The 26,112-nt window shown below is 40.0% G+C and overlaps 1 protein-coding gene across 8 annotated transcripts in view; it reads left to right on the top strand.

The window, feature by feature from the left end:
• The window catches only part of ATF1 (activating transcription factor 1), a 63,543-nt gene continuing 37,431 nt past the window's right edge, over positions 1-26,112 (top strand). For 2 of the 8 annotated variants that reach the window (XM_020908149.2, XM_020908148.2), the window contains exons 1-2: positions 880-1,054; positions 9,774-9,872. In XM_020908149.2, the coding sequence (XP_020763808.1) occupies positions 965-1,054; positions 9,774-9,872 (189 nt within the window). In that variant the 5' untranslated portion in view covers positions 880-964. Of the gene's footprint in view, positions 248-392; positions 677-877; positions 1,055-1,107; positions 1,299-9,773; positions 9,873-26,112 lie in introns of those variants that run through there. The other 6 variants (XM_070454440.1, XM_070454441.1, XM_070454444.1 and 3 more) reach the window with 6 other exon arrangements.

Genomic DNA, 26,112 nt, shown 5'->3' with positions numbered 1-26,112 from the left:
ACTGAGGACAAGACTTCAGGCTTCAAGGCACTCTGTCTATAACAGGCGGCAGGTCGGGCGTGGGTCAAAGCCGGGACGACAGCTCTGGGCCGCACCAAGTAGGAGCTGAGCTGAGACTGACGCCACGAACCGAAGAAAACTGCCTCAGGCCGAGCGGCCTCTTGAGCCCCCGAGCGGGTGCTGGCCTCTGAAAACAGACGTCTGGGAGCAGTGAAGACAGAGCTCCTGAGGCTAGAAGGAAATGCAGGTAACGCCACGCCCAACTCTCGCCAGAATAACACCTTCTTAACACGAACTCGCCATCCCGGGATACCCCGGCACAAGATGGCGGCGCGTCACGTGCGCAACGCGGTGACGTAGGACGGCGCCCTCACGGAAGGACCGCCCTAACCTCACCCCCCACGCTCTGTTACTCAGTTTTGCCCCCCTTCGCTCCCCCGCCCCCGGCCTGGTGTAGATCATGCCGCCAGTGGCGGCCGTGACTGCCGAGGAAACAGTAGCTTAGGACAGTTGGCTGTTAAGTGACACTGAATCTCCCCGCCCCGCCTGACCCCTAAGAAAGAGGCACGTCCCCCGCCGCGTGAGGGGGTGGGGAAGTGGGTAGTGAATTCGGATCCACCTGGGAGGGGGGAGTGGAAGTTCCCCGCCCCGGACAGCGGCCAGGCAGCAGCCACAGGTAAGCAGGGGGCGGGGGAGGCGGGGTGGGGACGTGCTCCCGTGTCCCCGGGCAAGAGGAGGGCGCGGGGACGCGGCCCCCGCGGGGACGTCGAGGCGCGTCGCGCGTCTGGTGGGGGGTCGCGCGGGGCGATTGCGGTGGGGGAGGGGTGCGGAGGGCGCCTGGCGGAAGGGGGAGGGGCTGATCGGGCTCCCCCGGCGGGGCGCGCTTCCGGTTCTCGTTGCCTCGCCTGCTGCACCCCTTCAGTTGGCGGTGTCTTCCTCCCTCCCTCCCGCCTGCTGTCCCCCAATGAAAATTAAAACGAAGACCTCCCGCCGCGGGGCGGTTTCCGCCTCTGAAGCCGCCTCCGCGGCCCAAGGCGAGAGCCCTCTGTCGAAGGTCTCGGGGTTGGGACGGGAACCGTGGGGAGGGCGGCATGGCCTTGGCCTCCGCGCGTCGTCCGCCGAGCTCCTCCAGAGACCGGTTATCTTCGCCGAAGACGGTAGAGCGTGCCCGGCGCCCTCGGGGTGCGGGGCCCGGACCGCTCGCTGTTGGGGCAGAGCCAGCCCTTATCATCCGGGAGCTTCCAGTCGAGTGGGGAGACATACGGTAGAATAATCATACACGAAGCAGTCATGGGAAGGTAGTGTGGAGTGACAGAAACTCGTCTGTTTACCAACTGGACAGACGTTCAGACCGAGAAAACGTTCTCTTCTGTTTCCTCCTGTATCACAAAACTAAGCGTAGTATTTCAGAGCGTCCACTCCGCCGTGGAGCATCCCGCTTGATCACTGCTATTATTGTAGATGTCAATGACTAGTTGTTTCGTCAACTTTTGAGGCGTAATGGGCTAATAACAGTCATCGGGATCCTTTCCGTTTCTGAGGCTTAATTCAGCATAAATTTGGCCAAACCGGCCTCGTTTGTGATGTGTTTTATCATAGCAAAGTATATTTGCTTATGTTTGCAAAATCATTTTATCCTGAAAATTTCATTATGAACAGATGTTTGCAGTTTTATTTAAATGCTGTTTTTCCTGTAGACTGTATAATATGCAGTTTTCCTCTGTCTCAATTAGAATCAGTACGGTGTTCTTAAAGCCGAATATGTTCTATTGAATTTGCGGTTAACTTTTAAGGTTTGTCTGATACCTCTGTGCAGTACTGCTATATCATCAGTAGGTGGTAGTACCTTCAAAATGTTTTTTTCCCTTCACATGTCATCCCATTTATTTATATTGGTACTGCTGAATTTTCAGCTCTAAAATAGAGTGTTCTCTTGTGCCTGAATTTTCCTGTTTCTAAAGCTGGGTTGAAGTAATTTTCTGAAAATATCTTGCTTGATAAGGTATCTGAAGATATCATTGTTTCTATCAACTTTAGGTAGGTAAACCCAACTAAACACGCTTTATTGGGTAGTAGTAAGTTCAAGGTATTATTTCGGGAGTAGGATGTGGTGTTTGACTCCCTAAGCTTGCCTTCTGGTAGGGAGACAGAAAACAGGCCATTTCAATTCTGTGATGAGTGCCATGAAAGGTAGAGGAAACTTGTGCCATGGGGATACAGCCAAAGCTTCTCAGACTTCATCTAGACCAGTCTAAGGGAAGCGGGAAAGTTTGCCTGTAAGAATAACTCATAGGAATAGGTCACATGAGGAGGGATAGTGTTTTTAGTAGAGGAAACAGCATACATAAAAGCTGGAAGGTGAGAGAAAGCATTGCAGGCACATTTGAAGATCTGAAATTAAGTATGACTAATAGCAATTTTGAGGGGATATCGTGAGTTGAGTTGTGGAAATGTTGAGCAATAGACTTATTGTCCTCAGACCTGTCCATCATCCACAGGTGGAGAAACTTAAGACACTTCATTATACTATATTTGTTGATGTTTACTGTTTTACCGCATACTTGATGGTCCCTGCTGGACACAGAGCATACAATCACAAGATAAAGGCCCTGTTCCTAGGCACCTTGAGACTGAGGGAAACAGACATGTCAATAAACACAGTTCAGAAAGTTAAGTAACCTCATTATAAATAACAGGGTACAGTGGAACAAGGAAGGAAGGACCCAGAGCAGTTGGGTTTGGGATGAAACTTGAAAATGAGTTTGCCAGGTGGATAAGTTGGGGAGGTGAAGGTATTCCTGGAAGAGGGGCAGTGTATTGGATTTTGAGTTAAAACAATTCTGACTTCAGATCTTAAATTCACATCTTAAGTGAGATCCATAGAAGTGGCAATTTCTTTGAACCTCTGTTTACACATCTCTAAAATAGAGAATCCAGATGATGATATATAAAAAGTTCTTAGTTCCTAGCTTTTTTTTTTTTTTCCTATTTTTTGGCCACACTGCACAGCACACAGGGTCTTAGTTCCCCAACCAGGGATAGAATCCATGCCACCTGCAGTGGAAGCATGGGGTCTTAACCACTGGACCTGCCAGGGAATTCCTATGCTCCTTTCTTGACATAGATTCCTGAAAGTGCCATGCCTTTAACATTCTTCATATGTCTGCAAGATCGAAGCCTGCTATGATTTCTTAGGTCCCCAAATTGTTCATTCCCAGTGATGGTACCTTTTTTTTTTTTCTTTCAGTCTCTTTATTTTATTCACTTGAAATATAGTTCTTTTTTTTTTTTCCCCACACTTCGTGGGCTACAGGAGCTTAGTTCCCCAACCAGAGGTTGAACCTGGGGCCACAGCAGTGAAAGAACTGAGTCTTAACCACTGGACAGCCAGGGAACTCCACCATTGACTATACTTTTGAATCTGTGTTTCACTGCCCACTTGTAATTTTGCCCGACTTGGGATTGTTTTATGTTAAGCTTCCAGATGCTGCCTGAGGCTTACTTTATTTTTACAGAAAATGCCTTTGTACACATAAAAATAAAATTGTATGTTGAGCAAGTTTTTAACAAATCGTTAATCTTAACCTTAATTTCAGGAATAATAGCTTTTTTCGATAAATGAGCAGATAAAGTTTTTATCCTAATAATATCACTTTAAAAAATACTTATAGTTAATGGGCTGAAGCTATAAGGCTACTTTTAATTTTGGGGGGAAAAAAAAGAAAAACACAGAAAATAGGTTATCTTTTCTGTAGGAAATATAGTTGTAGTGATTGTCCAAAATGTTCCTTGCACTCCAGTATTCTGTCCTGGAGAACTCCATGGACTGTATAGTTCATGGGGTCACAAAGAGTCAGACATGACTGAGTGACTTTTACTAGGAAATGACTTGTAGTGCCTTTTACTAGGAAATGTGTGATGTTTTGTTGATGTTTAGTTGATGTTAGATACTGGGTTAGATACTGGATTTCTTAATAATACTGTTATGGAGGGGAATCAGTGAGTCACAGTATCACTTTCAATAATTTAACAAAGTTTTAAAAAATCTTTTACAGTTTCTTTCAATGCTTTAGCGCTACATCTTTCCCCCCTATCTGCTATCTATTCTTTTTTTAAAATTTATTTTAATTGGAAGATTATTGCTTTATAATGTGTTGGTTTCTGCCATACATCAGCATGAATCAGCCATAGGTATACATACTTCCCCTCCCTCTCAAACGTACCACCCATCTCCCACCCCATCCCACCCCATCCCACCCATTTAGGTTGTCACAGCATCAGGTTGAGCTCCCTGTCACACAACAAATCCCCACTGACTGTCTCTTACACAGAGTAGTGTGTATGTTTCAGTGCCACTCTCAGTTAGTCCCGCCTTCTCTTTCCCCAGCTGTGTCCACAGGTCTCTTCTCTCTGTCTGCGTCTCTACTGCTGCCTTACATATCAGTTCATCTGTACCATTTTTCTAGATCCCATCAGTTAAGTTCAGTCGCTCAGTCGTGTCCAACTCTGCGACCCCATGAATTGCAGCACGCCAGGCCTCCCCGTCCATCAAAAACTGCCAAAGTCCACCCAAACCCATGTCCATTGAGTTGGTGATGCCATCCAACCATCTCATCCTCTGTCGTGCCCTTCTCCTCCCGCCCTCAATCTTTCCCAGCATCAGGGTCTTTTCCAGTGAGTCAGCTCTTCGCATCAGGTGGCTGAAGTATTGGAGTTTCAGCTTCAACGTCAGTCCTTCCAATGAACACCCAGGACTGATCTCCTTTAGGATGGACTGGGTGGATCTCCTTGCAGTCCAAGGGACTCTCAAGAGTCTTCTCCAACACCACAGTTCAAAAGCATCAATTCTTCGGTGTTCAGCTTTCTTTATAGTCCAACTCTCACATCCACACATGACCACTGGAAAAACCATAGCCTTGACTAGACGGACCTTTGTTGACAAAGTAATGAATGTCTCTGCTTTTTTAATACGCTGTCTAGGTTGGTCATAACTTTCCTTCCAAGGAGTAAGCATCGTTTAATTTCATGGCTGCAGTCACCATCTGCAATGATTTTGGAGTCCAGAAAAATAAAGTCAGCCACTGTTTCCCCATCTATTTGCTATGAAGTGATGGGACCAGATGCCATGATCTTAGTTTTCTGAATGTTGATCTTTAAGCCAACTTTTTCACTCTCCTCTTTCACTTTCACCAAGAGGCTCTTTAATTCTTCACTTTCTGCCATAAGGGTGGTGTCATGTCATCTGCATATCTGAGGTGATTGATATTTCTCCCAGCAATCTTGATTCCAGCTTGTGCTTCCTCCAGCCCAGCGTTTCTCATGATGTACTCTGCATAGAAGTTAAATAAGCAGGGTGACAATATACAGCCTTGACGTACTCCTTTCCCTATTTGGAAATTGGGAACAATTTCCCTATTGTTTCATGTCCAGTTCTAACTGTTGCTTCCTGACCTGCATACAGGTTTCTCAAGAGGCAGGTCAGGTGGTCTGGTACTCCCATCTCTTTCAGAATTTTTCAGTTTATTGTCATCCACACAGTCGAAGGCTTTGGCCTAGTCAATAAAGCAGAAATAGATGTTTTTCTGGAACTCTCTTGCTTTTTCGATGATCCAGTGAATGTTGGCAATTTGATTTCTGGTCCCTCTGCCTTTTCTAAAACCAGCTTGAACATATGGAAGTTCACAGTTCATGTATTGCTGAAGCCTGGCTTGGAGAATTTTAAGCATTACTTGACTAGCATGTGAATTGAGTACAGTTGTGCCGTAGTGAGCATTCTTTGGCATTGCCTTTCTTTGGGATTGGAATGAAAACTGACCTTTTCCAGCTGTGTGGCCAGTGCTGAGTTTTCCAAATTTGCTAGCATATTGAGTGCAGCACTTTCACAGCATCATCTTTCAGGATTTGAAATAGCTCAACTGGAATTCCATCACCTCCACTAGCTTTGTTCCTAGTGATGCTTCCTAAGGTCCACTTGACTTCACATTCCAGGATGTCTGGCTCTAGGTGAGTGATCACACCATCATGATTATCTGGGTCATATGATAGTTTTATTCCTAGTTTATATAGAAATCTCCATAGTGTTCTCCTTAGTGGCTGTATCAGTTTACATTCCAGCAGTGCAAGAGGGTTCCCTTTTCTCCACACCCTCTCCATCATTTATTGTTTGTAGATTTTTTGATGATGGCCATTCCGACTGGTGTGAGGTGATAACCTCATTGTAGTTTTGACTTGCATTTCTCCAATGATCAGAGATGTTGAGCATTTTTTCATGTTCTTATTAGCCATTTGTATGTCCTCTTTGGAGAAATGTCTGTTTAGGTCTTCTGACCATTTTTTAATTGGGTGGTTTGCTTTCCTGATGTTGAGCTGCTTGTATATTTTGGAGTTTAATTCTTTGTCAATTGCTTCATTTGCAGTTATTTTCTCCTATTCTGAGGGTTGTCTTTTAATCTTGCTTATGGTTTCCTTTGCTGTGCAAAACCTTTTAAGTTTAATTAGGTCCCATTTGTTTATTTTTATTTCCATTACTCTAGGAGGTGGGTCATAGAGAATCTTGCTATGATTTATGTCAGAGGGTGTTCTGCCTATGTTTTCCTCCAAAGTTTTATAGTTTCCGGTCTTACATTTAGGTCTTTAATCCATTTTGAGTTTATCTTTGTGTTGGTGTTAGGAAGTGTTCTAATTCCATTCTTTCACATGTAGCAGTTTTCTTAGCACCACTTATTGAAGAGACTATCTTTTCTCCATTGTATATTCTTGCCTCCTTTGCCAAAGCTAAGGTACCCATAGGTGCATGGGTTTATCTCTGGGCTTTCTATGTTGTTCCATTAGTCTGTATTTCTGTTTTTGTGCCAGTACCATACTTTCTTGATGGTGGTAGCTTTGTCATATAGTCTGAAGTCAGGAAGGTTGATTCCTTTAGCTCCATTCTTCTTTCTCAAGATTGCTCTGACTATTCGGGATCTTTTGTATTTCCATACGAATTGTGAAATTTTTTGTTGTAGCTCTGTGAAAAATGCCATTGGTAATTTGATACAGACTGCATTGAATCTGTTGATTTCTTTTGGTAGTATAGTCATTTTCACAATGTTGATTCTTCCTACCCAGGAGCATGGTATATCTTTCTATATGTTTATGTCATCTTTGATTTCTTTCATCAGTGTCTTATAGTTTTCTGTATACAGCCCTTTTGTCTCCTTAGGTAAGTTTATTCTTAGGTATTTTATTCTTTTTGTTTTCTGCTCTGTATTCTTGTATCTTCTGAAATGGAGTGTTTAAAAAGCCATTTTCAGTAGCAGTAGTATGTAGAAAGTATAAAATTCCATCTTTGATGCTATCTGTATGTTTAATCTGTGGGATTACCACTTCTCTTAGTGTAGATTAAAAATCACTGCACTCTTTCTAAAGAAGAGTCCATATGTATCTTAAAAAGCAGTTCAAGAAACAACAGGGAAGCACCAGATGAACTTGTCAAAATTTTAAAATAATCATAATTAAGTCATACTGGAAGAGTATTTGTATTAACATGATAGAAATAAAATTTATATGAAGAAATAATACAGGGTAATAGGGACAACACTAAGATCTGATGAATGGACAGATAATATAAACAGAGCTCATGCAATTAATGGAGAATTAAAAAAAATGTATGACAGTGTACCATTTTCCATTTATTGCATTAGTAATGACTTTAAAAAATTCCCATTGCTTTCTCATGTGCTTCTGGTGGACTACAGTTCTTTTAGAAAGCTTTAAATATTCATACTCCTTAACCAAGTAATTCTCCTTTTCAGAATATATCCTATGGAAATGATTTTGTTATGTTTATTTTAATTTTTTAATCAATTAACTAGGCTGCGTGACTTGTGGGATCTTAGTTCCCTGACCAGGGATTGAACCTGGGCCCCAGCATTGAAAGTGCCAAATCCTAAACACTCGACCATCAGGGAATTCCCTCTCTTTAAAAATTCTTTGAATTATGGAAGAATACACATAAAATAAGATTTATCATCATAAGCATTTTGAAGTATACAATTAGTAAGGTTAAGTACATTACATTGTTGTGCAGCCAATCTACAGAGCTTTTTCATACCATTAAACAACAACTCTCCATCTCTCCCTCCCCCCTGTCCCTGTTAACCACCATTCTTTGTTTCTGTGGGTTTGATTATTCCTAAGTAAATATGTGAAATATGCTTAAATATGTGAAAGCATTCAATATTTGTCTTTTGGGAACTAGTTTATTTCACTTAGCATTATGTCCTCAAAGTTCATTTATATTGTAGCATGTATCACAATTTCCTTCCTTTTTAAAGCTGAGTAATATACCATTGTATATGTATATCACATTTTGTGTATTCACTCATCCATTGATGAACATTTTAGTTGCTTCTGCCTTTTGGCTACTGTATACAGGGCTGTATTCTGCCATGTACAGAGCTGTACAAATATCTCCATAAGACCCTGCTTTCAGTTCTTTGGATAGAGGCACAAATACAGGATTGCTGGATCATACAGTAATTCTATCTTTAATTGTTTGAGTTACTACCATGTTGTTGTTCTTCCCTAGTGATTGCACCATTCTACATTCCCAACTACAGTGCACAAATGTTCAGTTTCCCCACATCATTGCTAACCCTCATTTTCTGTTTTTCAATAAATATTAGCCATCGTAATGGATGAGAGATGGTATCTTATTTTAGTTTTGATTTGCATTTCCCTAATACTTAATGAAATTGAGTATCTTTTCATTTTTTGCTGGCCAGCCTTTTCTCTTTTTATGTCTTTCCACATAATTATAAAAGCCTTAAATTCTGCCTAAAACTTCAGCCAGTCTCTTAAGTAGTTCTACTTGACATATTCCATCTCTCATAACCCACTTATTCTCATTCTTATCCAGCCTACATGTCCTGCAGTTGATTAGATCGTCTAGATCTTTAGAAAGTTCTTAGGTAGGATTTCATTCATTTATTTTGTTCAACCTTTGCTCAATAAATTCTCTATATTAAACTATGTATCCAATTAGAAACTGTTCCCTAGACTGCAGAAAAGAATGCTTGTGTCCCTGCATATCATACTTTTTTTAAAAATTGTCTAATATTTATTTTTGGCTGTACTGAGTCTTTGTTATTGCATGTAGACTTTCTCTCTTGCTGACGGGTGTGGGGTTGGTACTCTTTGTTCTGGTGCACAGGCTTCTTGCAGTGGCTTCTTGCAGAGCAGAGCCCGGGCTCAGTAGTTGTGGCATACGGGCTTAGTTGCTCCATGGCATGTGGAATCTTCCTAGACTGTGTCCGCTGCATTGGCAGGCGAATTCTTAACCACGGGACCTCCAGGGAAGTCCTGTCATACTTCTTGAGTGGGGTAGCATTTGAAAACGTAGCCATAATAATTTATGTTTGTGTACCATTTATTGAATTTAAACATGATCATATGGATCAAAACTCAAAAAAAAAAATTAAAAGAATATGCAAGGAAAATCTATTCTCTTTCTATACCATAGCTACCAATTCTCTTCCATGGAGGCAACCAAGTTATATTCTATAGCACTTTTTATTTGACGTTTTAAAAGATTTTATCATGAGGTCACTATACACCCAGAGCAGAGGTATAGGAACATGAGTCTGGATAAACTGAACTCAGCCTTTAGTATAGAAAAGCTCTGTTTTGTTCTTCTGAAAAAAAGATGCATGTTAAGAAAAGAAATGTCATAAGATTTCTTGAAATGAAGTTAGAAAGCATCTTTTAACTGATTTTTTTTTTCCTTCTTACAGTTGATTATGGATGATTCTCACAAGAGTAACACTTCAGAGACAGCACCTCAGTCTGGTTCAACAGTTCAGGCAGCTCATATTTCTCATATTGCTCAACAGGTAAGGCAGGAACCAGCCAAAATATTGAGCCAGTTAGCAGTGTTTGTTATTGCAGATGAATCTGTTGTTTCAAGTCAGTAATTACTAACATTCAAAAAAATTGGCAATAGAGAAAAACTAAAATGTTGAAATATATGGAAGGAAGGAATATTTACGTATGTTGTCGAGATGATTCAGTTTTATTATCTTTCCAACAAAATAGAGTGTTGTTTTAATATGTATATACTTCTCAGAACTTGAGGTGTTGATAGATTTCATTTTATGTGGTACATGATTAGTTTTGTGTGTGTGTGTGTGTGTGTGTGTGTTTTCAGACTAATTTTGTTGCTACATAAGAAAAATGAGAAGTTATTTGGTTCTTTAGGCTAACTTGAAATAGAGAATAAGAGTTTCGGGACTCAAACCATCTTGAGTTCAGTATATATATTGTGGATATATAGAAAATATTTTTGCTTAACTGGAAAATAGGTATATTCATTTGATAATTTAAACGGACAGACATGTACATTGCAGAACTGATGATTTTTTTTTGTTTTAATTTTTTAATTAAAAAAAATTTTCTTTTTTTTTTTTTTTTTTGGCTACATGGTAGGCAGGATCCTTAGTTCTCCGATCAGGGGTTGAACCAGTGCCCTGTGCAATGGAAGCACAGAGTTTTAACCACTGGTCTGCCAGAGAATTCCCGAGAATTAATGATATTTTAAAAATTAGTTTCTTTTTGATTGTGCTGGGTCTTCATTGCTGCATGGACTTTTCTCTAATTGTGGAGATTTAGGGACTACTTAGGTTGAGGGCTTCCCTGGTAGCTCAGACAGTAAAGCATCTGCCTGCAGTGCGGGAGACCCAGGTTCGATCCCTGGGTTGGGAAGATCCCCTGGAGAAGGAAATGGCAACCCACTCCAGTACTCTCTGGAAAATCCCATGGAGATGGAGGAGCCTTGTAGGCTATATAGTCCATGGGGTCGCAAAGAGTTGGACACGGCTGAGCGACTTCACTTTCACTTTAGGTTGTGGTACATGAGCTTCTCATTGCAGTGGTTTCTCTCATTGCAGAGTACAGACTCTAGGGCATGCAGGCTTCAGTTGTTATAGCTCATGGACTCAGTAGTTGCAGCTGGTGGGCTCTAGAACTCTGGTTTCAGTAATTGCAGCACACAGGCTTAGTTGCCCCATGGCATATGGGATCTTCCTGGGCCAGGGATTGAACCTGTGTCCTCTGCACTGGCATGCAGATTCTTATCCATTGTATTTTTAAAATTTCAAATAGTCTGATTCATGCATCTTTCTTCATATACCTCCACCAAAACAACATGTGGCATCTATTTAATGTAGCAGCAGATAAAGAGAATTCAGCCATTTTCTATTAACTCAAACATTAAGGAGATACACAGAAATGTAAAACAATGTCATTTCTCTCACTAACCTTGGGGGGAAATATTTAGTTTTATTAATTAAAATATGTTAATGTGTAGTGGATTTATGATTGTTATTTTAAAATGAACTATCAGATATTTTTAACATTTCATTTAAATCTTGAATGTAAGTATTAGATTAAAAGCTGACATAAATGAAAGTTCCTTGGGGTCCTTAATAATTTTTCAGAGTATAAGAGAGATGAAAAAGTTGGAGAATTAAGCATCTAAAGTATTAATCCTTCAAGCTTGATTTATTCTTCTCTATTATTTGGCTATATCTGTGAAGAATAATGGTATTGTCTCCATGTAGGCTTGGAAAAACAGTGATAGAGTGTTTCAGTTACCTTTCTGTTAGTAGAGCCTGTCACAAATGTTTTAATTCAGTTCATTTACACATTTCAGTAATTTTGGTTAGGTGTGAATGTTTTCCAAGTTTCCTTAGAAGTGCATTTACAGAGATAGAATTTAAGTACACTTCTAGATTATAAATAATTTTATAGCGATTTTTTAAAATAATGTCACTGACTTTGTATCCAAATCCTTGTTGCTTGACTGCTTTATTAGACTCTAAATACTGTAAGGAAAAAGTATCTAATACAGCAATTATTCAGTAATTCAGTATAAGGTGGAGATGTAGCAGTGAACAAAAGTTTCAGTTCTCATGGAACATATATTCTAGTATTGGAGAGAATAAAACATATTAGATGGTAATATGTGCTGTGAGGCTGATAGAGCAAGATAGGAGGGATAGGGGATTGTTAATGGGGATGGGGACTTGCTGTCTGATATAAGCTGGTCAGAGAAGTCCTATCTGTGGAAATATCTCTTTAATTATAAGGACCAACAACTGTAAACTCAGACTTAACTGCGTTTGGCATGGTTAAGGAATAGCAGGGCAGTCACTGTGGTGGGAGAGGCAGATGACACAAGGTGAGGTGGAGAGGTTGGGTTGGGAGGGAAGAATGCCAGATAATGTACGCCTTGTATACCACTATAAGATTTTTGCTTTTTAATCTCCGTAAGATGAGGAACCTTTGGAGTGGCGTGAGTAAAAATGTAATCTGACTGAGATTTTAATAGGATCATTCTGTCTGCTTTGTGGAGTGCAAGTAGGAAAACCAGTTAGGAGGCTGTTAAAGACACTAATGTGCATGAAAGACAGTTGTGGCTTGGACTAAGGTGGGAGCAGTGGTGGTGGTGAGATAAAGTTAGACTCTGGGTGTAATTTGATTGTAAAGCCAACAGTGTTTGCTTTGGGATTGGATGTGAGTTTAGAGGAAAAAGGAGTTAAGATTGACTACGGTTTTTGACTTGAATAACTGTAATAATGGAGTTGCTGTTTGTTGAGATGGACAACACTGGAACTTTTTTCTTTCTTTTTGGGGAAATGTTGCAGGAATTTGACCTTTGGGCATGTTAAGTTTATGGTACTATATTAGTTTTCTGTGTTGCAAAACAAATCACTACAAATATAGTGGCTTAAAACAACATGTATTGATTATCTCACAATTTCTGTAGGGTCAGGCACTTCTTAGTTGGGTTCTCTGCTTCAGAGTTTCACAAGTGTCATCAAGATGTTGGCTAGGGCTGCCCTTTTATCTGGAGACTAGGATAGAGAAGAATTCACTTCTAAGCTCACTCAGTTTGTTGGCAGAATTCATTTTGTTGCAGCTGTACGACTGAGAACTTTTTGACTGGAGTCCACCTTCAGCTCTTAGAGGTCACCTGCAGTTTGCAGCTCACAGCATGGCAGCTTGCTTCTTTAAGTTCAGCAAGAGAATTAGAATGAGTCAGCTGGCAAGACAGGGCCTTATGTAACATAATCAGGGGGTAATACCCTATTCCTTTACCATAAAACGTGACATAATCACAGGAATGACATTCCATCATCTTTGCCTTATTCTGTTGGCTAGAAGCAAGCTACAGATCCCTCTGACACTCTCAAAGGCATGTACACCAGAATGTGGAGACCATGGGGGCCACCTTAGAATCTGTCTGGCAAATCATTCAAGTAGACTTGTCCAGCAGGTAGTTGGATACATATGATCTGGAGTCCAGAAGAAAGGTCCAGACTAGAAATATAAATTTAGTAGTTCTAGATATATAGATAATATCTGAACTCATGGAGTGATTTCTGGCTTCCTTTTAGGACATAGAAAGCTGGAAAGCATATTGCTCCCACTGTGAAACAAGAATAACCTATAATATATAAAAAATCATAACTTCTCTCAATGCATTAGAAGTGGGATGTGGGCATGGCTCACCTGTAGCCGAGCACAGGAAGAAAGTAGGGCTTTCCTATAGGGGGAAAAAAGAGTTTAGCTAAATTTCTAATGAATTGCTAAAGTATAAATGTAGGCTATCAAGAAATGATCCCTTGGGAGCTGCAAAACAAGGGTAGGTAGCACCCACTTTTAGGCTTTTCTCCAAGGACCTCCAAGAGTTGCTTATGAGAAAGATTAGGAAGCAAGGGATATAGAGAATGCCTCTCTAAGTGGTATAGGCCTGCCTGGACCCTTCTTCCTTGTGGAAAAAAGCTTTAAGCAACTTGGGGAAGGGAATAAACCCAATTTTTCCATTATGGGTGGGAGAAGTGAAAAGAAAAAGAAAATCCATAAACCCTGAGGGAAGGGCAGAAAACTTTCCCAGGTTCAGATCATTAGTTTGCCTGCTACTGGGAGAAAACCTCACTTCCTGAGACTGAGACTTGTGCAGTGGCTAGGTCATGTCTGACTCTGCAGCCCCATGGACTGAGCACACCAGAACCAGACATCCCTGTCCTTCACTACCTCCCGGAGCTTACTCAGACTCCCGTCCATCACGTCGGTGATGCCATCCAGCCATCTCATCCTCTGTCGTCCCCTTCTCCTCCTGCCCTCAATCTTTCCCAGCTTCAGGGTCTTTTACAATAAGTTGGGTCTTGGCATCAGGTGGCCAAAGGATTGAAGCTTCAGCATCAGTCCTTTCAGTGAATATTCAGGGTTTATTTCCTTTAGGATTGACTCCTTTAGTTTGATCTCGTTGCTGTCCAGGGGACTCGCAAGATCTTCTCCAGCATCACAATTCAAAAGCATCAATTCTGTGACGCTCAGCCTTCTTTCTGGTCCAGCTTTCATATCTATACGAGACTACTGGAAAAACCACAGTTTTGACTATATGGACCTTTGTCTGCAGTGTGATGTCTGGTTTTTAATATGCTGTCTAGGTTTGTTATAGCTTTTCTTCCGAGGAGCAAGCATCTTAATTTCATGGCTGCAGTCACCCTCCACAGTGATTCTTGGAGCCCAAGAAAATAAAATTTGTCACTGTTTTCACTTTTTCCCCCCATCTGTTTGCTATGCAGTGATGGGACTGGATGCTGTGATCTTAGTTTTTTGAATGTTGAGTTTTAAGCCAGCTTTTTCACTCTCTCACTTTCATCAAGAGGCTCTTTAGTTCCTCTTCACTTTCTGCCATTAGAGTGGTATCATCTGCATATCTGAAGTTTTTGATATTTCTCCTGGCAATCTTGATTCCAGCTTGTGATGTATCCAGGCTGGCATTTCGAAAGATGTGTTCTGCATGTAAGTTAAATAAGCAGGGTGACAAGTATACAACCTTGACGTACTCCTTTTCCAATTTTGAACAGGTCAGTTGAGACTAGGCTAGGATAACAGAGAATTTCCCCATCTGCCCCCATTCCTCCAAGCACGTAAAGCAACAGCAGTCTGTCCCCTACCCTTGGGGAGTGCTAAGAGTTTAGAGAGACACTGGGTCAGGTGTACAGAGAAAGCCTAAAACTGAGGGTGGAGCAAAAACATTGAGAAAAACCCTCTGGCAAACCAGACCCCACCCTAAGCAGAAGGTCACAGCAGAGGAATTTGGAGCTGGTAGTGCACTTAAAGGGAAGCCAGTGTCTCAGAGGTAAAGAATCCGCCTGCAGTGCAGGAGACACAAGAGATGCCGGTTTGATCCCTGTTTCTGGAAGATTCCTTGGAGAAGGAAATGGCAACCCACTCCAGTATTCTAGCACGGAAAATCCTATGGACAGAGAAGCCTGGTGGGCTATAGTCCAGAGGGTCTCAAAGAGTCAGACAGAACTGAGCGACTGAACACAGGAAGTGTGCTTAAGGTAATCATAACAGAACCCAAGCCTCTGAATGGGGGTTTCAGCTCGTGAATGGATTGACTCATCCCTGCCCTCATGGCCTCCACTAAAAGCCTAGTAAAAAGAAGTAGTCTGCCCATTTTTAGGCATAAATTCTGTTTCCTCAGTCTCTACTCTCCTTACACATGATGGCCTTAGACATGCAGCACATAGAAAAACGCAAAAAAATAAACCACCCGCTGTCAGAAGTAACAATGATCAGTAGACTCAGGGTGACTCAGTTGTTGGAAATATAGTGAATTTAACAATAATATATTAGAGGTTCTAGTAGAAAAAGTGGAGAACATGTGTGAACAAGAGGTAAATTTCAGCAGAGGAATAGAAACTATGCAGGAGTCAAATGGAAATGCTAGAAATAAAAATTGTGACATAGATGAAGTATGTTTTAGGGTTTATTCATACACCTGACACAACTGAGGAAAGAATCAGTAAACTTGAAGACAGACCAACAGAAATTATCCAAAGAGAAAAAAAAAAACGAGAAGGGAAAAAGAGAAAAGGAAAACAGCACTTGAGGTTTGTGCCACAATATCTCGAGATTACTGGGGTTGAGTATAGTCAGAGATGAGGTCGATGGTTTGATTCTGGGACTCCCAACATTTGGGGTTTGGAGAGATTGAAAAGGGATGGCCAAAGTGGTTTAAAAAAAAAAAAACAGTAAAAAAAAATTGAGAGATTAGGATTTTGGAGATAAAGAATGAGGTGATGGTCAGCTATGTAAATTGCTGCTGGTAGGTCAGATGAGGAGTAACAATAACTATTAATGTAGTTGATTTTCACTTTTCAAGGATTCTGTATTTGCAAATTTACCTACTTAGTAAAATTTGTTTGTAACCCCCAAATCAGTATGTACTTTTATGGTCGTTAGTGGACATGTGTGTTGTAGTGAAAAATATGAGTCACTTTCTCAGTTGAGGCTGAATAATGGCAGTATTTTGTCTTAAGTTAGCTCTCATACTATAAACTCTTCTCTTTGTGATCTAGTTATTGCTGTGTTTTTCACATTACTGTACTTTTTGTTGGTGATTTTGCTGTTTAAAATGGGTTCTAAGCCTAGAGCTTGTGTTAAGTGCAAGAAGGTTGTTATGTACCTTGTGTAGAAAATAAATGTGTTAGATAAGTTTCATTCAGGTATGATTTGTAGTGCTATTGACTGTAAGTGTGGTGTTAATGAATACTGTGTTCCAGACTGCTACAGTAAAGCTGATATTGCAATAAAGCAAGTCACACACAGTTTTTGGTGTCCCAGTACATTTAAAAGTTATGTTTATAGTGTATTGTAGTCTGTTCAAATGTGCCTTAGCATTCTGTATAAATAGTGAACATACTTTAATTAAAAAATACTTCATTGTGGGAATTCCTTGGTGGTCCAGTGCTTAGGTAGGTAGGTTGGGGATGAGCTATTCTGAAAGTTTTGATACATTGTTTTTCAGTCAAATAAAACATTTTGAGAACATAAGTAGACTAGGGATATGCAGTAGGGTTGTTGAAAAGCATTAACAGTCCACTTGAGGTTAGTGATCATGAACTTAAAGGGAGACCATTCAGTTCAGTTTGTTTTTTTTCTCTAGTTGGATTCAGATGCTTGTATACCGGTTACAGGCATAGAGTATGTGAGTTAGCAGGTTGCTGTTTAGTCCAGAGACTACAGCAAAGCAAGAGCAGACAAAGACATTGAAGGTGTATGTGACACTGATGATAACGCTGGACCTTGAAATTTAAGCTGTGGAAGGAAGACGTGGGGACTTGATGGGGTCGAAAGCAGGGAAAAGATAGTAGATGCAGTGGATTGTAGGTTTCTGTGGAGTCCAAGGATTGTTGAGATTCCAAATAGTAGAGTTAATGAAGTAGAAGTGTAGAAGTAGGTGGTACTCAGAGAGAGAGACTTGAATGTGAGATTATAGGAGGATGCATTTATTGGTAATGATAGGGTTTAGGTAAATGGTTCTCCATACTGGAGTGGTACTGCTTCCTCACTGGGATGTCTGGAAATACACACGGGGTTAGGGGTAGAGGTTGCTACTCACAGTTAATGGGCAGGGGCCAGAGACGCTAAATGTTTTTCATTGAGCAGGATATCCTTGAACATGGAAGAATTGTTCTGCCCCAATTCCCTGTTTAGAAACACTGTAGGATGTGACAGTGGGAGTGGGTGGCTCAGGAGGGTAGAAGACAGGGCTTTGGAGCAGAGGAATCAAAAAAACAGGCCCAGGAATGGAAGGATACTGGATGTTGTGTACTGAAATCACCACAAATTATGTCAGGAATAGTATTGGAGAGGATAGAGTGATTCTAGGGCTAAAGTCTTAAAGAAATGAGGGGACATGACTGCCACAAGGAGAGTGTGTTGCTATGAACCTCAAAGTTGGGAATTTCCAGGTAGAACATTGAAGGGACAATGGCCTGCGAGTAGCAATGAGGAGCAGAAGAAATACACATCTTATCTTTAGGCTTGAAAGATGGAGAAGCTCTATAGAGTCAGCAAAAACAAGACTGGAAGCTGACTGTGGCGCAGATCATGAACTCCTTATTGCCAAATTCAGACTTAAACTGAAGAAAGTAAGAAAACCACTAGACCATTCAGGTATGACTTAAATCAAATCCCTTATTATTATACAGTGGAAGTGACAAATAGATTCAAGGGATTAGATCTGATAGACAGAGTGCCTGAATAACTATGGATGGAGGTTTGTGACATTGTACAGGAGGCAGTGATCAAGACCATCCCCAAGAAAAATGCAAAAAGGCAAAATGGTTGTCTGAGGAGGCCTTACAAATAGCTGAGAAAAGAAGAGAAGCTAAAAGCAAAGGATAAAAGGAAAGATATACCCATTTGAATGCACAGTTCCAAAGAATAGCAAGGAGAGATAAGAAAACCTTCCTCAGTGATCAGTGCAAAGAAACAGAGGAAGACAATGGAATGGGAAAGACTAGATATCTCTTGAAGAAAATTAAAGATACCAAGGGAACATTTCATGCAAAGATGGGCTCAATAAAGGACAGAAATGGTATGGACCTAACAGAAGCAGAGGATATTAAGAAGAGGTGCAAAAATACACAGAACTATACAAAAAAGATCTTCATGACCCAGATAATCACCATGATGTGATCACTCACCTAGAGTCAGACATCCTGGAACGTGAAGTCAAGTGGGCCTTAGGAAGCATCACTATGAACAAAGCTAGTGGAAGTGATGGAATTTCAGTTGAGCTATTTCAAATCCTAAAAGATGATGCTGTGAAAGTGCTGCACTCAGTATGCCAGCAAATCTGGAAATCTCAGCAGTGGCCACAGGACTGAAAAAGGTAAGTTTTCCTTCCAATCCCAAAGAAAGGCAATGCTAAAGAATGTTCAAACTACCACACAATTGCACTCATCTCATGCTAGCAAAGTAATGCTCAAAATTCTCCAAGCCAGGCTTCAACAGTATGTGAACCGTGAACTTCCAGATGTTCAAGCTGGATTTAGAAAAGGCAGAGGAACCAGAGATCAAATTGCCAACATCCGCTGGATCATAGGAAAAACAAGAGAGTTCCAGGAAAGCATCTACTTCTGCTTTATTGACTATGCCAAACCCTTTGACTGTGTTGATCAAAATAAACTGTGGAAAATTCTGAAAGAGATGGGAATACAAGACCGCCTAACCTGCCTCCTGAGAAATCTGTATGCAGCTCAAGAAGCAACAGTTAGAACTGGACATGAAACAACAGATTGGTTCCAAATCAGGAAAGGAGTACATCAAGGCTGTATATTGTCACCCTGCGTATTTAATTTATGTGCAGAGAACATCATGTGAAATGCCAGGCTGGATGAAGGACAAGCTGGAATCAGATTGCCAGGAGAAATATCAATAACCTCAGATAGGCAGATGATACCACCCTTACGGCAGAAAGTGAAGAACTAAAAAGCCTCTTGATGAAAGTGAGAGAGGAGAGTGAAAAAGTTGGCTTAAAACTCAACATTCGGACAGTGAAGATCATGGCATCTGATCCCATCACTTCATGGCAAATAGATGGGGAAACAATGGAAACAGTGGTTGACTTTATTTTTCTGGGCTCCAAAATCACTGCAGATGGTGACTGCAGCCGTGAAATTAAAAGATGCTTGTTCCTTGGAAGAAAACTTACGACCAACCTAGACAGCATATAAAAAAGCAGAGTCATTACCAACAAAGGACTGTCTAATCAAAGCTATGGTTTTTCCAGTAGTCATGTGTGGATTTAAGAGTTGGACTATAAAGAAAGTTGAGTGTGGAAGAATTGATGCTTTTGAACTGTGGTGTTGGAGAAGACTCTTGAGAGTCCCTTGGACAGCAAGGAGATCCAACCTATCCGTACTAAAGGAAATCAGCCCTGAATATTCATTGGAAGGACTGATGCTGAAACTAAAACTCCAGTACTTTGGACACCTGATGTGAAGAACTGACTCATTGGAAAAGACCCTAATGCTGGGAACGATTGAAGGCAGGAGGAGAAGGGGACGATAGAGGATGAAATGATTGGATGGCATCACCGACTCAATGGACATGAGTTTGAGTAGGCTCCAGGAGTTGGTGATAGACAGGGAAGCCTGGTGTACTGCAGTCCGTGGGGTCGCAGGGTCGGATACAACTCAGCGACTGAACTGAACTGATGAGGAGAGAGGTGGTGTTCTCCAGAGAGCAGAGGTTCACTTATGGCAAAAAGGTGTAGGGGAAGGGCTCAGTATTTGATGAGTTTCATTTAATTACAAAATATACAGATTGAGAAGCAGCCTTGTTTAAGACCTGGTTTGAATCCTGGGTTTGTCATTTAGTGACTCTGGAACATTGGCTTGAGTCAACTTATTTAGACGTGATCAGCACCTGGAAATTAAGGCATCATATGTGGTGACTTTTAAGGTCTTTTTCAGCTCATAAATTTCAGTAATTCTCATGCTGTAGAAAATTCTTATACTGTAGAGAAATTTGTGTACTTTAACCATGTATGAATGGTGAAAACAATGACAATAGTTAACAGCTAACATGTATTGCGTATCCACTGTGTGCCTAGTGTATTCTAAACATGTATTAACACCTTCAAACCTCTTGTGGTTTTGTAATCCCCATTTTAGAGCAACTGTTAAGGCTAGAGATATAATTTGAATTCCAGCAGTTTGACTTCTCACACAGCTTGAGTTTCCTGGGTAGCAGACAGGGTAATGGACATTAGCTGGCAGGAAGTTTATTAGGAAGACTTTTGGGATTACCACCTGTGGAAGGGAAAGAAAAGTTGAAGGAAGCAGGATTGGGTAGAGGGAAAAGTTGGACTTTGATTCAGTCTCACTGAGGACCTCAGTGGGGATCTTTGAAGCTCAGATTGCTCTTCAGAATTGGGGTAAGGAACCAGCCACGCCTTCTTATTCCTGCATGCACCAGGCATTGTGTCTTGACTGATCTGGGAAGGGGTATGTGTGACATCAGGCAAGGTGACTCTAGTCAGCCAGGGTATTTCCAAAGAGGGCTGACCACTGTCAGCTGCTGTCCTCCAGTAGCTGGGGAGAAAGTCTTTTACCAGAGAAAGGGGGTCTGGCTGTATCATGGTATATCATGGTGTTGTATCATGGTCTGTTACAACTGCAGACTTTCTAATCCCCACAGTTGTTTGTTGGCTCCAGGCAATGGATGAGGATAAATGAGGCTAATTTAAGAAATTCCAAATAAGCTTGGCTCCAGAACACTTTTAAAACAGATTGATTTTCATTCCATTCATATTTTTGACGTGAGAACTTGACCCAAGGGAGGGTAAGCTAAGAGTGTGTGTGTACACGTGCACATCAATGCTTTTGGTAATCCTTTCTTACCTGGAGGTTCTCTGTCTAATGTCTTGGATGTTCTCGGTCATCTGGATTTTACTTTTCAGGAAAGAAAGATTCTTCTATAGAGAGTTAGAAATCTAAGTTTATTTAGGTGTTTCCAGTATGGGTGGTATGGGGACTAGAAGGATAACTTTCCTTTTTCATTTGCTTAATAGGGTCTTTCACAGAGCTGAAAGTTTTAAATTTTGATTAGGTCCAGTTTATTAATTTTTCCTTTTATAGATTGTGCTGACTTTATCTAAGAACTCTTTGCTTAGTCCTAAATTTCAAAGATTTTCCCCCCATTTTTCTCCTAAAGTTTTATATAGTATTATATTTCACATTTAAGTCCATGATTTATTTTAAGATAATCTTTTTATAGCTTTGAGGGTTTTTATTTTGTGCTTGCCAGTGTATATACAATTGCTATATAGCACTGTTTGTTGAAAAGAGTACCCTCCTCCATTGAATTGCTTTTGCCCTTTTATCCAAAATCATTTCGGGATGTTTGTCTATCTCTGAGTTCTCTGTTACAGTCCATTGATCTGTATGTCTGTCCCTCTGTCAGCGCCACACTGTCTTGTGTACCATGTGTAGTAAGCCTTAACATTGGGAGGATGATTCCTCCCATTTTATTTTTCAAAATTTTTTGGCTATTTTAGGTCCTTTTCCTTACAAATTTTAGAAGAAGCTTGTTTGTGTCTATGAGCATGTAGATCAGTTGGTGAAAACTGACATCTTATTCCCATGTCTGTTTTGTTAGTCTTAGAGCTAAGTATTTTATTTTCCGTGGAGCAGCTGTAAATAATATTGCATATTTTCTTTAGAGCTATTGTAGGTGATATTGTATTAATTTTAGATTTCAGTTATTGTAAGGACATAGAAGTGCAGTTGATTTTGGTTATTGATCTTGAGCCTTGCAATATTGCTGAACACACTTATTCTAGGAGGGATGATTTTGGTGTTTTCATTTGTTTTTAATATTCCTTAGGATTTTGTATGTTTAGTAGTGTCAGCTGCAAATAGAGTTGGTTTTATTTCTTGTTTTCCAATCTCTGTGCATTTTGTTTCTTTTTCTTGTGTTATTGTAATGGCTAGAGCTCCCAGAATTTTCTTGAATAGAGTGATGAAATGGACATCCTTTCTTTTCCCAGTTTCAAAGGGAAAGCATTCATTTTTTATCTTTAAATCTGACATTAGCTGTGTCAAGTTTTTTATAGATCCTGTTTGTGAGTTTGAGGAGGTTCCCTTCTAAATTTTCTGAGTTTTTGTTTTGTTTTTCCATGAAATTATATTAAATCTGTCAGATGCTTCAGATGCTTTTTCTGTATCAGGAAGTGTGATCAGATTATTTTACAACTGGAAGTTTGTACCTCTTGATCCCCTTCACTTATTTTGCCCAACCTTTATTCCCCTTCTTTCTGGAAAATCTATTTGTTCTCTGTATATGTGAGTCTATATCATTTGTTTGTTCATTTTTTAAAAATAGATTCCATATATAAGTAAAACTGTATAGTGTTTGTTTTTCTCTGTCCCACTTATTTCACATAGCATAATACCCTCTAGATACATCCAGTTCAGTTCAGTCCCTCAGTCGTGTCTGACTCTTTGTGACCCCCATGGACGTCAGGCTTCCCTGTCCGTCACCAACTCCTGGGGCTTACTCAAACTCGCGTCCATCGAGTTGGTGATACCGTGCAACCATCTCATCCTCTGTCATCCCCTTCTCCTGCCTTCAGTCTTTCCCAGCATCAGGGTCTTTTCCATGTTGCTGCAAATCACAAGATTTCCTTCTTTTTTATGGCTGAGTAGTATTCCATTGTTCATCATCTTTATCCATTCATTTATTGAAGGACACTTAGGTTGCTTCCATATCTTGGCTATTGTAAATAATGCTGCCATCAACATAGAGGTGCATATATCTTTTAATTTACTTTTGGACTGTGCTGGGTCTTTGTTGCTGTGCTCTGGTTTTCTCTAGCTGTGGTGAGTGGGGGCTACTCTTCATTGCGGTCCATGAGCTTCTCATTGCAGTGGCTTTTCTTGTTGTGGAGCATGGCCTCTAGAGGGCTTAGGCTTCAGTGGTTGTGGCACATGGGCGTGGCTGCCCTGCAGCCTGTGGAATCTTCCCCCACCAATGATGGAACCTGTGTCCCCTGCGGTGGCAGGTGGGTTCTTAACCACTGGGCCACCAGGGAAGCACACACACACCTTTCTGAACTAGTGTTTGGGGTTTTGTTTTTGTTTGTTTGTTTTTTGTTTTTTTTTTTTTTTTTTTGGTAAATTCCCAGAAGTGGAATTGCTGGGTCCTATGGTAGTTCTATTTTTAATTTTTTGGGGAATCACTATACTGCTTTCCATTGTGTTTGTACCAGTTTACATTCTCAACAGTGCATGAAGATTTCCCTTTTCCTCACATCCCTGCCAACACTTGTTATGTTGTCTTTTTGATGATAGCCATTCTGACAGATATGAGGTGATATCTCATTGTGGTTTTGGTTTGCATTTCCCTAGAGATAAGTGACATTGAGCATCTTTTCATGTGTCTGTTGGCCATGTGTATGTCTTTTTTTAGAAAAATGTCTATTCTGGTCTTCTGCCTATTTTAACATTTGGATTGTTCGGGGTGTTTTGGTATTGAGTTGTTTGAGTTCTTTTTGTATTTTGGATATTAACCTATCATTGGATATATCATTTGCAAATATCTCCTCCAATTTAGTAGGTTTCCTCTTTTTGTTGTTGAGATTATCTTTCACTGTGCTAAAGTATTTAAGCTTGATGTAGTACCATTTGTTTATTTTTGCTTTTGTTGCCCTTGTCTGAGGAAACAGATCCAGAAAAATATTACTGAGACCAGTGTTCAACTTCTACTGTCTCTTTGCCTGTAAAAGTTTTATGGTTTCAGATCTTGCCCTTAAGTCTGCTTTTTTTTTTTAAATTTTTATATGTGTATAAGAAACTGGTTCACTTGTATTCTTTCATTTTAAAAGCAGATTAAGAGTTATGAACTGCTCAGATTTTCTCATCTACCCATTCATTTTGCACAGTGTAAAATAAGATTTTGTTATAAGGCGATGACTCTTAGCTTCAGAAAGTATTAGAAAATGTATAAAGAATAGCTAATTTCTTCAGCACTATGTGAGAGTAGATATAAGTTACAAATATGCTAAAGTAAAATTTTACCTATAGTAGACATTTTAGGATAATTTAGATACATCATTTTATCATAGCAACTGTCTATACTGTTAATACTCTGGACCTGGCCTATAGAACTGTTGGATTACAGTCCAAAATTATATGAAGTAATATGACTGAACTAATAAACCAAAGGTTCATAATTTAAGTTAATCAGTATATATGGAGGGACTTTAACATGAGAAGTCTCACTTAACAGTCTATGGTAAGAAATTAATGTTCCCCAGAATAGAACATTCTATCAGAACAAAATGTTCTGATCTGTATCTGAAGTATACTAGTAGCAAAATAGTTATTGTAATGTGTTAAGATGGACTTGGTGAGGTCACTGAAGATGTCCAAATTTTGGAAATCCAAGAGATCTTGAGTATATGTGAGCTTTTTCAAAGGAAATAAAGAGTATACACAGTAGCAGTTTCTGTTGATGAAAAGCGGTTTTTGTACTAAGAACAATTACATCTTAGAAGAAAACTCAGTACATTATATCATACACAACTATTTAGAAGAACATGACCAGCAAGTTTTTGTCCTAAGGGTTATTAAGACTCCAACTTTGTTGAATTCATCTTAAAAAAAAAAAACTGAGTTTCAGAGAATTCCCTGGTGATTCAGTGGTTAGGACGCCTTGCTTTCATTGTTAGGGGCACAGGTTCAGTCCCTGGTCAGGAAACTAAGATACAGCATTTTTGTCTGTGTAGCACAGACAAGACAAAACAAAACTGAGTTTGTATTTCAAAATTTTCATGTTGAGTGCATTTTACTAAGTAATGATACAATTTGGAGCACGCTTTTTTTTTGGGTAGCTATGTGGCTTGGCTTGTGAGATCTTAGTTCCCCAATCAGGGATTGAACCCAGGCCTTGGCAGTGAAAGTGCTGAGTCCTAATCATTAGACCACCAGGGAATTACCTGTTTTTGTCTTGAGAAGCAATTCTGTGGTTTCTTGATATATTTCTAATGAAGTAATAGAACATATTTGGTCACAAAATTAATAATTCAGAAACTAATTTGCAGTAAACTTTGCTATCAGATAATCCATGGTAAGCTTTTAAAAATGTTTAGTGTGCTTTTGAAAAGAAGATATATTCTGCATTTGAATGCAGAGTTCTATATATTTATTAGGTCAGCTTAGGTTGTGTTAAACCTTGTATGGCTTTATCACTTTTTGTCTGTTCTTTGATTTGAGACCATTGCATTTTATCTTCCATTGTAATTGTGTATTGTGATTGAAAGTGTGCTGTGAGGCTGTTATTAAATGAGTGTAGATTTAAAAACTGCATATTCCTGGAGAATTGTCCCTTTTGTGTCTTTATTTCTAGAAATACCTTTTACCTTAAAGTCTAATTTGATAACTAATTTAAGTTTAGTATCTTAATGGCAATCTTTCTTCCTGCATCTCTACTTTCAGTCTTTCTGTGTCTTTAAGTTAGGTTTTAGGTATATCTCTTGTTAATGCTATATAACTGGATTAAAAAAAAAAAAAGATCTACTCTCCTAGACTTTTCCCCCCCTCCGGTTTTAGGTGTTGTAAATTATGCTTAATGAACACACTTGTGCATGTCTGTGCTGCACATGAGTTGGTATGCAGATATTTAGTTATATTAACTGCCAGCAGTTTTATAAACTACTTACACCAATTGACAACACCATCTGAAGTTTATGAGAACACT

Source organism: Odocoileus virginianus, chromosome 24 (genome assembly GCF_023699985.2).
Source record: "Odocoileus virginianus isolate 20LAN1187 ecotype Illinois chromosome 24, Ovbor_1.2, whole genome shotgun sequence".
NCBI classification, from domain to species: Eukaryota; Metazoa; Chordata; class Mammalia; order Artiodactyla; family Cervidae; genus Odocoileus; species Odocoileus virginianus.
Note: the sequence above shows the minus strand (reverse complement) of the source record. Positions and strands in the feature narration are given on the sequence as shown.